The sequence below is a fragment of the Diplotaxodon limnothrissa genome, linkage group LG22 (genome assembly GCF_057381915.1).
Source record: "Diplotaxodon limnothrissa isolate DT_005_m linkage group LG22, D_limnothrissa_male_GT1.1, whole genome shotgun sequence".
NCBI lineage: Eukaryota > Metazoa > Chordata > Actinopteri > Cichliformes > Cichlidae > Diplotaxodon > Diplotaxodon limnothrissa.
Window position 1 is genome coordinate 8,461,985 of NC_140616.1, and position 12,021 is coordinate 8,474,005.

General features: G+C 39.3%; 1 protein-coding gene across 1 annotated transcript in view; it reads left to right on the forward strand.

Moving 5' to 3' along the window:
* The window catches only part of nudcd1 (NudC domain containing 1), a 52,113-nt gene that overhangs the window by 33,834 nt on the left and 6,258 nt on the right, over positions 1-12,021 (forward strand). Inside the window, exons 8-9 of the mRNA XM_085346359.1 lie at positions 1,518-1,643; positions 10,115-10,274. Of these exons, the coding sequence (XP_085202485.1) occupies positions 1,518-1,643; positions 10,115-10,274 (286 nt within the window). The remainder of the gene's footprint in view (positions 1-1,517; positions 1,644-10,114; positions 10,275-12,021) is intronic.

Genomic DNA, 12,021 nt, shown 5'->3' on the forward strand with positions numbered 1-12,021 from the left:
AGTTGGCAGGAATAAGATCCAAACTATCAGTACATGCACACTATTGGTCATCAGAAACCCAGCTGGAGTAATACTGATGTTAAGACAGGAAAATTCCTCACAATGCCTGGACGTCTCCAGTGTTGAGTGAGTGAGTGTTAGAGATGATTTACCATCCACAGGTGGAGGAGGTGGGTGACATGAAATGGTAAATGGCCTGTATTTATATAGCGCTTTACTAGTCCCTAAGGACCCCAAAGCGCTTTACATATCCAGTCATCCACCCATTCACACACACACACACACACACACACACACACATTCACACACTGGTGATGGCAAGCTACATTGTAGCCACAGCCACCCTGGGGCGCACTGACAGAGGCGAGGCTGCCAGACACTGGCGCCACCGGGCCCTCTGACCACCACCAGTAGGCAACGGGTGAAGTGTCTTGCCCAAGGACACAACGACCGAGACTGTCCAAGCTGGGGCTCGAACCGGCAACCTTCCGATTACAAGGCGAACTCCCAACTCTTGAGCCCCGATCGAACATTCTACCAGTGGCTAGAAAAGGCCAGGTTAAAAGACAGCAAAGAGGCTCCAATCATGGCAGCACATTTACCAGATCCATAGAGGCAGAAGTTTACCACAGCTAGCATGATCCAAGATGGAGGCTGTGCAAAATGTAGTTATTAATTACATTATTATATTTTAGGCATTAAAAATATAATTTCAACTGAAGAGTTTGCATGTACTATACTGGCAGATTACAGAAATACAAAAATGGTTTTACTGCTATACTATATGATTGAAATATAAAGATATTATAGGTTTTTTTAAACCATCGTAATGGTAAAAGTGTAGTTTCATGACAACTTAAACTTATTCAAGGATAACTGGGAAGTTATCAATGAGATGTGTTTTTTTTAATGTTCCTGATAAGTAAGTTATTCCTCGTGTTACAACAATACTCTTGTAAACATCAATTTCCTTTAAAGCTGTCTTTTTCTCTGATTTGTCACACTGCCACATATTATATACTTGTGTTTTATATATATAGTGCATACGTATTAAAATAGATGGGTAGAGAGGGTTTCTTGGTATAGAAGGTGTGGGAAAATCTTTAAGCAGTTTATATTCACCCGACCCTCTGTGTGGTTAAATCACTCAGCAGTATGTGTTTGAAATATTGGCTTTGCTTTCTTTGGAGGTTTTCTCATGACCTCTCTTACATTTCTTCTTTCTTTTAACATCCCCTCCTCCCCTAAGGTCTCCCATCTCTGCTCCCTTCCTCTTCAGCTGCTCTGAGCCCTCTTCCTCTGGACGACTTGTACACATCGTAGCTCTCTAGTTTTCAAGAGTCGCTCACAGTTGCCTGTTCATCAGCATTTTTAGGCAGCTCCTCTCTAATCCTCGCCCTTCGTTAGTATCGTCTGGGTCCACTTGAGACTCTTGGTGCTAGCTCTGCCTTTTACATGTTAATAAATGCAAAGCAAGTGTAACCATGGCCTCTGTCTTGCTTTCTTTTTTTGTCCAGAATGGAAACCCTGACAGGGACAAGCCCCCTTGTAACTCTCAGGAGCTGGAGGACTGCGATGGGTTTCCTGAAGACAGCTTTAGCCTCACACACTTTGATGAGCAGTCACTCAAGCCCACTCAGGTGGTGAGTATCCTTTCTCTTCTTCACCGGTAAACACTTTGAGTCTCCAGCTCTTCAATTCTGAGCCCTCAGATTTAACATTTCCAGACAGCTGTCACCTCTGTCCATCCGTTATTTCCTTCAAGCACACTGTTAGCTACCTGATGCTTTGTGTGAGCATGTTTGTATTCAGCGTCTGCCCCGGTGAATGAGCTGTTGTTGGCATTGCCCTTTAACAAGGCACTTGATCAGAGAGCACCACAAAGGCCCACTGAAGAAGAACAGGCACACCTACTTCATCACTCATCCTCGTGATATGAATAGTAAGAAGGTGAAACGTTGTACCTGATGGCTATTCTTATAAACCTGTGTGTGCACAATATATTCATCAAGGAGCAACATGGCTCCACGTTGGGTGGTCAAGTGGTTAGAGGCACTGTGCATCGCTGACAAATGGATCTGATCTCATGTGCTGCATCAAAGTGCAGATTTGCTTTCTGATGTCTGAGATCTTTGCTTTCATTTTCCTGTCATTTTTTTCTGGTTGTTTCAGGGGATTTTATATTGTTGTTCAGATCACAGCTGAGTCATATATTGACTTTTTCCTTTTGTATGGACAACGATGTGGACTTGTCACCAGAGAGATTGATGGTATCTGTCCACTGAATATAAAACACTTTGGATCACTAGGGCGCCTTTTGTCAAAACCCAGACAGTCTTTAGGGAGAATCAATTTTAGCATTAGCATTTTGATAATGGTGTATGCCAGAAAAGTCTTTCTTTTCTTGCTGTCTCATGTTTTTTAACCTTGAGTGAGGCAGCTGCTATGTGTCTTCATATCAGTTCTATTTGGAAAGTTAGAAAGTGTGATTGTGTATATAATAGTTAAACAAAAGAGATGAAATTCTTTTCATTTATCTATAGAAAGCTTGAAGTATGGAGTGCTTTGAGTGCTCAGGCAGAGTAGAAGGTAAGAAAGATCCAGTCCATTTAAAATTTGAAGTGTAAAACAAACCAGAAACCAAATGTTGATCTTAAAATTAAAAGTTGAGCCTCGCTGACCGCAGTCATCATATTTTGAAATGCACAGTTTTTACTTTGAAAGTGAACGGTCACCCTTCACAGTTTGCATCGCATTTTTGAAGTTCACCAGCACTCTGAGAGTAGATGGAGACTAGATGTTTCTAGATGAGTCGATGTCTTTCATGCAAACTATTGTCATCCGTGGGAATCTGCTAGCAACCAAAACAATTGTAAGGAGGTTTTCGGTGCAGGACTACATCCTTTTTAGGACTAATTTCGCCTCGGGACTACCAGCAACCAGTTGCAAATCAGTCACATGGGTCACCGAGTTTTGTGGCTACTTTTTATCCTTTTTAAACATTTGTAACATGTGTTAAATAATGTTTTTACTGCACTCTTCCAACAGAAGGTTTGTAAAGCTGCACACTGAAATATCATCCCTATATTATTTGCATTTTTTTTGCTTCTTGAATGCGTTCAGTTTGCATGACGAGAAATTAGCAACTTTGTCTTTGTTGTCCATTATTCGCCCCAAGGTGAAAAACGGACGTCACAGTTTGCAGTTTCTTTAGAACAACATCTATTTTAGTTGATTCACAGTTGATAAGGAAAGAAAGGATTTAATGGGTTTTGCATTTGTATTTTAAGGACATGCCAAGTATGCTTTCACATTTATAAAAAAAAAACCAACAACATCCTATTGCACACTCCACTCGATGACGTGTTTGTAAAAGCAGCAGTTTCAACCTCACTTCTGAAGGAGCATAACTGGATGTTTGTCTTCCACCAGCCCGGATACTGTATATAGCCAATTGCAAAAGCTCTATTCATGTGTGAATATTAGACCACAGTACATCCGCCACTGATGTTCCCTTTTCACTTTTCTGTGTTTCGTTTGGGCAAAATAATTCCTGTGTTCATAATGAAAAATTCCCCGTCACAAAAACTCTGTAAAATTGAAGCCTTTCATTATTTAATGAAAGCCTAATAACAACTAGTGAGTGTCCAGTACAGTGTTTCTGCTCAGACTGTGATGAAGGGCTAAATAGGAATAAAAGCCCTTTAATGTTTCTCCCTTCATTTACTCTGCAAATAGTACAACCAGGCAACCTGCAGCTCTTAAATAAGTTTGATTGTAGTTGTTTCTGTTCCATCAGTCTTTTGAAGGAAGGCTAAATCTGTGTGTTTGTGTGTGTGTGTGTGTGTGTGTGTGTGTGTGTGTGTGTGTGTGTGTGTGTGTGTGTGTGTGTGTGTGTGTGTGTACATGGATGCGTGAGCGTGTCTGTGTACAGGATTTCATCCAGGAAGCCTTACTTTTCCATTCTTTGGCTCCGTACCTCATTTTATCCACCTTAATGCTTCAGCCGCCTGCCTGCCCACTAGGATACCTGACCTTTTTCAGAAAGCCTTTTAGCTTAAAATTTGGGCTCCTCCTATTAATTTGCCACCTTTGACTGTGTGTTTGTCTGCGGTTCTGATCCCACCTGAAAAAGATGAAGAATGGTTTTTGTGTGCTTTCCTCAGATGGAGGCTGAGTCACATCTACTTTGGACACCTGTAATGGATTTTGCAGCCGTGCTTATCTCAGCATCATGTAAGCTGTGCAGCAGGATCAGAAAGTATTTTATGATATCATTTGTTACCATAAAATGATAATTGGATTGAAACGTTTTCAGACATTTAAGTTCTCAGAACATTCAAATATATCTTATAATGGGTGTTTTGCTTTTTCTTGTGAAAAAGTTTTCTGTTTGTTGATGGCAGTCTGTCAGCGCTTCGTCTGTTCAGAGCTCTTCTACGCTCTTTGTTGCTGTTAAATTTGCCAGCAATTTCCTGCTTGGATGAGGTAGAGTTATTACGAACAGTCCGACCTTTGAATGTCATACTGTTATGACTTTATGTCTGGAAGGGAACTCAGTTTAACCCTGTTGGGGTTAGTATAAGATTGCTAAAATGTTCAGAAACGAGCAAATTTCTGCAAATTTCTATATGTTAACATCCTGGCCATGACTGCCTGTGAACCCTTCCTAATGCAGTCAACATCACAGTCACTAAGTGCAAATATGGGCTTTTAAGGAGCGACAGAAGCCAGTTCTCATTAGAAAGCGAGTGCACTGCATTTATGATGAGACAAAACAATGATGACATTGTGAAACAGACTACCGCACTGTTATTTATTATATTTTATCTTGGTTCCTCAGCTATTACATCAAAGGCAACTTAAATTTAATAATTTTAAGCAAATTCTGCCAGAACCGTTATGACTTATAATTTACAAACAATAAATAAATAATTAAAGGAGAGATCTGTCTTATCTAAGACACAATGGGAAATTCACATTGTTCTGACCTTCTAATCCTTTCATTTAGACTGGTACTGGTCGTGCAGTTTAATTTATAATTTGTTAGACTTGTAAAAATTCTTTCTTCCGAACACTATCACATTTTTTATTTGTTACAAATTCAGCAAATATCTTCAGCTGATTCCAAGTATTGAACTTGTATATAGTAGGTGTTCACTGGAATAGTTTACAAAGACACCTTCACAACATCTAATCAAGTTAGGAACACTCTCAGAAAGACAGGTGTGTCATTCTCAAGGTTTACAATCAAGATTGGACGACTGTGTACCTTGTATTTTCGTGTATTTCATTACAGCAACGAGGAAATCACTGTGAAACAGCTACAAAACTTAACTTTTTTTTATTTCAATTGGCCCGAGAGGCAGTGTAGAGGTGCTTAATTTCAGTGTGAAGATACAAATGTGGTGTGAAGCTGGCATCTGTTCAGGTGTTGCATTGTCGACCAGGACAGGTGTGATTCTACAAACTAGTCATCTGACAATTGCAGAGCACAAAGAGCTTCCCTGAACTGCAGTTTGTTTTTGGGGGGGTTTGATCAATGGGTATTACAACACAAACACGCACAATCACTGGGAGAGACATCCCAGCCTCCTCAGGTGGAGGTAGAGTCACACATTTATGATATGCAATTTCCTAAAAAAAGGCTTTGATTTTACACTCTGGTTATAACTGAAGGTCATATTTGACTGCCCTTTGGTGCAGCTGGCTCCCTTGCTGTCAAACAAAACATTTGGATGGTTTTTAAAAGATAAAATTGAGCGTCTCGGGCTGATTAGAGTGTAAGTAAACAACGCTTTGTCCTCTCTCTGTAAAGGCGAGTGAGCAGCAGCCTTCTAAGAGCGTGACGGCAGCAGTGATGAGAGGGAGTTGGCATTTCAGCTGTTATAACAGACATCTGGCCCCTGCATACAGATGCATTTTTTCCCCTTTTCTGCAATACCAAGTTCCCACTTCCTGTCATCATCTATAAACCATTTGATTAAAAATAAAACAGCTTTTACTGACAGGTTTTTTTGCTTTTTTTGAAAATGTTAGCAGGTATGAGTAATTATTAAGTACTTTTCTATACAGGCTTCAGTGGCAGTACCTTGCATTGTGCATATATTATGCAACCGCTATATAATATACCTAAAAATGTCTTAACTCACAGACTGGCTTATTTACGCAGCTTTTTAACCATGTCATGGTCTTTCTCTTGAAGTTAAAAGCAGTGATTGAGCACTGAGATACAGATCAAAGGTCTCTGAACTGGATGTTTTCAACCTTAAGAATAACCAAAACTTGGGAGAGCAATTAAATTAAAGCTAAAATTACATATTTTGATTGCCTATGTTTAGGGTTGATGTCATCACGGTGACAATTGAGACCTCAAAGGGTTAAGGAAGCAGCAGTATGTGTGAGGAAAAAGGCTTGGATTGGTTTCTGGATGAAATCTCTGACAGAACCAACCACAGGGTGGGTGGCTGTCGACTATTTGGAGTGAAAAGAGAGCAGAATGAATAGATGAGTATTGTGCAATGACAAACCCACACTGGGCAGGTTGTAGGCGCGAGTGACTGCAGAACAAAAACATGTTGCTCTGCATCCAAAAGATACAGTACCTGCACTACCTCTATGTACAGTTATGGTTCAGGTAAAAAAGAACAAAGAGGAAAAAGTATGAGGTGCTGTAAAGAGAAGACCAAATGTTAATGCCAAATAGTGCTTCCACCAACATGTTCTAATCCTGGTACATAATATAATGTGATGTTTTCAGATGCCACCTGCATCTCCCCAGTATGCATAAGGTTTCCTTTGGGATCAGTGCCTTTGATGCACTGGCATCAGCGGTATTTGCTTATAAGAGATAACATTTTAGTCTTAAGTAGCATGTATATCGAGCAGGAGACCGTGGTTTGCTCTTTTGCTTCTTTTTCATTTGTTTTGTTTCACACTAAATGTAGGCAATAAATACTTGGATCATGATTTGGAGTAAAATCATCTCTCTTGATGGGAAGTTGGGATTGACAGTCAAGAATTGGGAGTGACACAAAAGGAGGCCTGCTGTGTAACTGAGTTATGCTTGCAGATGTGACAAAAATGGCATTTGTTGACATTGCAGGAAGGCGAACTAGCTGATTCTACAGAGGAGGAGCCCGATAGTTGAAGGCTAAGTTCTGCTCTGTTGCCATAATATGGTGCTATGAGATATTTAAGATATGATGGAGCTTGGTCATTAAGGGAGAAGGGTTTTATTTTGTATTCTGGATTTTACAAAAAGTTAGTGAAGAGATGCTTAAATGGAGAAATATGATTTTGTAGTCCCAGTGTTTTGGATCAACTGAAGGCTTTTCACAGAGCTATGGTGACATCATGATGAAATGAAAGGGTAATACCTCAGCCTAGAAATAAAGAATAATTAAACAAGTCATCCATTTTTTTTTATTAATTTATTTTATTGAAGACACATTTTTCATTGTGTTTTCATTCCATTTTTTTTAAAGTTATGTTTAACTTAAAAAATGCCAAGTTCAGTTTATAAGCCTTCATCAGGGAGGTTGTTTCTTTTAGATTACACATGAAAACTAATGCATTTTAAATGTCGTTTGAAAGTAAGTGCCTTGGAATACTTGTATATATTCTATATAAACTTCTCCTTTCCAAAGAACATCTCAAACAAAAACGATCTGAATGCATAAAGCACTTCTCTTTAGGTCCATTTAAGCAGTATGTATTGTGGCAACTTAACCACCCCCGGTTCTTAATCATATTCAGTGGCCTTAATGCCTTTTTTTAATGCATTTTCTTATGTGCACGTTCTGTGGAGATGCAGGAAAACTGACGTAAGATGAAGGAAGAAAAGATGAGACAGTGAGACATTCACCTTATTCTTTCCTATACTGTTGCTGCATTAGATTGAACCTTTCCTACTGACAGACAAAAGTCCTCTGTTTCTTTAAGAGCTCCGCCTGTTCTTTTACATTTTTTTTTTATCACTCTCAGTTGTGAATATTGTATCTCCGTGTTGAAGCTAATACAGGAATTAGCAGGAATTCTGGATTCAGAAGGATAATCCACTGCTCCCTTCAGTTAAATCCTTCTTATTCAATAAAGGCTTTGTGAAGAAGCTAAAGTAGAATACAATACAAAATACAATACAATACTAATACAATCACTATTTCTATAATCTTTTTAGTGTCACTCTGTTTACTTTTTGTCTGGGTTTAAATTGCCACAGCTTGTAAGGTGAGACCTGAACCCCCTGCAGAGAAAGGTGTTTGTGAAAATAATGCAATAAAAGGCTTAAGATTGTTTTTCTGTTTTTTGTTTTTTTCCTTTCCTGGAAACAAGCAGCAGAATATTAGTATTCTGAAAATAGTTTTATTTACCTCATCCACACGTAGGTAGTTTTATGTACAATAATCATGCTAAGAACAGGCAAAAACAGGTTCGCCTACAGTGCTTAACAAATATATGAGACCACATGTAATAAAAAACAAGAAAACAGATTTTTAAAAATCTTTAAAAAAAAAAAAGATGCTATTTATTAGGCAAATAGCAAACTGAGTTCACATTTTTAAACCCAAATTTTATTCGGGTCCCTAGAAATCAGTCAAGCATGTTAAACCACTGGGACTAATTTTTATGTTCTGGGATGCAAGTAAATGTCTGTAATTTGGCATCTGAATGAAAAAATAATGTGCTATTTGAAATTCATGGATAATAACAATAATTATATTTTAGTTACAAAAAAGTAATTTCAATCAAAGAGCTACAGAAACAGAACTTAATTTTTGATAATTACCAGTACTGTTAATTTATGGCAGCTGTTGCATAAACCTTACAGTGTGTGGTTATGTGATTAATTTTTTAAGGACTTACCATTAGCTAACTTCTAACTCTGGTCTAAAAAATGTTTCTTTGATTCATATATTAAAAGCCACAGGTGGTAGTGATCCTACCAGGCATGTAATTTGTATGCAGAAACCCTGGATGTTGGTATGTCAGTATTAGTCAGCAGAGCCAGTATTGAGCCAATGTAGTGCTAATTGTCACTTTTATAGTTTAATACAGCTGAAACTGCGTTTAACGGTGATGTTTTCAAATGTGAAGCATGTATTGGTATGCAGTGGTACTGTTTTATAGCAGAGATTACTCAGTATCTTATCACAGGCTTTCTTTTTTATATGTCTAGGCCTGAATAGGTCATTGTTCCTCTGACTCCCTGTTGAAGTCTTTCATCAGATGTAGTCACGCTGACTGCTTACTTACTACAAGATCCATGGTAGTAACATTAAATGGTTTATAGGGAGAGGGAGAACTAATCAATGAGATCACATGCAGTAACCTTCAAATTAATGAAACCTGCACTCGTCCTCCTCTGGCAGCTCACAAACTTGTGATTTAAGTCAATTTAATTTGGTACGCTTATTTGTATTTCCACTGTTTGTTTCGTATTCACTAGTCATGTCACAGGGCAGGCAGTGGCATCGTTATCAGTCACCTCCCCCACATAAACACACACAGAGGCTGTACCAAAGCCTCACACTCCAAGTCAACCACAACTGGCAAGAAAATGAGTTTTAGAGAGGAGAGATGACGGCTTCCTAAATGGCTCTTCATTGTTTGCTACAATCATCCACCAGCTTATGAGCTGGTTTATGCAGCGTTTTGAATGCTTGTCAAAAGTGTATTGAGATGGGGAGGACAACGCCGCCTGACAGCCTCTGAGACAAGTTGGCAGTTTTCATCAAGTGAGGAATCAGTGTGAACAGTCAGATGCCGAAAAGGAGTTATGTCATAACAACAGTCGTTTTCTCTCCAGAACAAATGGAGTTGGAACAGAATAGCAGCAAACCACACAGAGTTAGGACAAGCACATTAATCAGAATTTAGTATGAGGCAAATACAAACAAACCTGCTGAACTCAGGTTAAGATGCAAAATACAGGGAATAGCATTTCATGTTTTGTTTTATCTGCATCGTGCAGTGGAGGAGATCAGAAAGAAATCACCTCGTACAACTAAAAAATCACAGTACTTCACGAGTCCATCACCACCTTTGTCTTTGCTGCTGAACCTCTACAACCTCGGGACATCAACATAAAACCCTCATGTTTGTGTGTCTCCAGGTGAATCTAGGGAGTCACCAGTACCTGTTCACGGTTGACGCGAACCCATCCGAAATGCCGTGCCTCTGCCTCCGACATGACGTGGACGCTCTCGTTTGGCAGCCTCGTCCTGATCAACCCGGTAACATGTGGGAGCACATCGCCACATTCAATGCTTTGGGTAAGAGTTTAAAGTTGCAACACTTACTCTGTGAATTTCCCTCAATTATAGACCCACTAAACCCAAACACATAAGGAACACCTGTACAATTATCCTATGAGGCTACAGTGTAATGCATAAAATGCAGATGAAGGTCAGGGGTTAATGTTCACATCAGACATCTGAATGAAGGTAAATCTCATCTGTTCTCTCATGGTTGTTGGTAGTAGACAGGCTGGTCTGATCCAAAATGCTCATTTGTTGTTTGCCACAACAGTCTGTAGAGCTAACGTGGGATTATATAAGGGGCAGTTCTGCTGAAAGGAATGCTTTGTTGATGAGAAGATGAGAGGAAAGCTCTTCATCTGTGCCGATCTGAAGTCTGGAGACAGATGGGCCAAGCAAGCAGAAGAAGACCTCAATTCTTGTTGGCAAACAATAGAAATTTGTGGCCACAGGAAGCACAGACTCATAGAAACTGTACAAATACTGGAGAGAACGCATCCTGATCTGGTAATTCTGAATTTCTGTCCCAGACTGCAGTAGGGCTGAACGATATATCGCATTTGCGATATTATCGCATTTGCGATAATATCGCGACATGATCAAGTGCAATTTTCTAACCGCAAAGGCTGCGATTATACTGCGATTATAAGGCTGTCCAAATTACTACCATATCCCAGAATTCATAGCGCGGCCCAGCCAAACTCCAGTTTCCAGCAATGGCGGCCGCTACTAAGTTTTAAAATTACTCATACTAATCTTTCTGGGTCACAAAATAAACTTTTAACATATTTTCAGGCGAGAAAGTAGTTGTGTAAACATCAAATATCTGCTCGGTTTATCAAGATATCCCATATTTGCAAAAGTGCTTCGACGTTTTCAGAGGCGTCTGCTACCCACCAGCTCGACAGCTAGCCGGGAGCTCGAGGATTACTGATGCGGCCGAGAACGGCACAACTCCCGGCACATCATTTTCAGATCACCGCGGAGTTTCGCTGCTCGGGTTAAACGTAATATATAAGTCACTTAGACAACCTAAAAATGTTATTGTTGGGCTTTTTTCAGTGTTTTGTTTGTTCGTGAGTAAATCGGTTTGGCTGAGATTAAAGTTATTAGATTAGATAAAATAAAACTTTATTAATCCCCCGGGTGGGTTCCTCCTTGGTTTTCACACAGCTGACTAAACGTCAAACAGAAAACTTATTAAACAGAAGTATGAGTATGCACATATTCAACTCTGTATATTTTATATATTTTATTATTATTATTATTATTTTATTTTATTTTTTTACTATTTAATTTGTAAAAATGTGTATACACACACACACACACACACACACACACACACACACACACACACACACACACACACGTAGGAAAAATGCATACACTATTATATATTGTACATATATTTATTAGTTTCAGGTTGGCCATTCTTGTATTTTGCTCGTTTGTGTTGTTGTGTTTGCACATCTCTGTTGCTTGTGGGGCTCGCACACAAGAATTTCACTCGCATGTGCTGTGCCAGTGTGCCTGCACATGTGATGTGACAATAAAAAGTGATTTGATTTGATTTGATTTGATTTGAGACAGTCGAGAATTTACACCAGTGTCTGGTTATATTTTAGATAGCAAGAAGCAGACGGCCGAGTTTATTAAACTCCACCGAGACAGCGGTGACGCTAATCAGAAGGCTAGACCGTCCAATTTCACGCCTTTAAACTTTAAAGGCGTGTTTGTGTGTGTGTTTATACAATTGCTATTA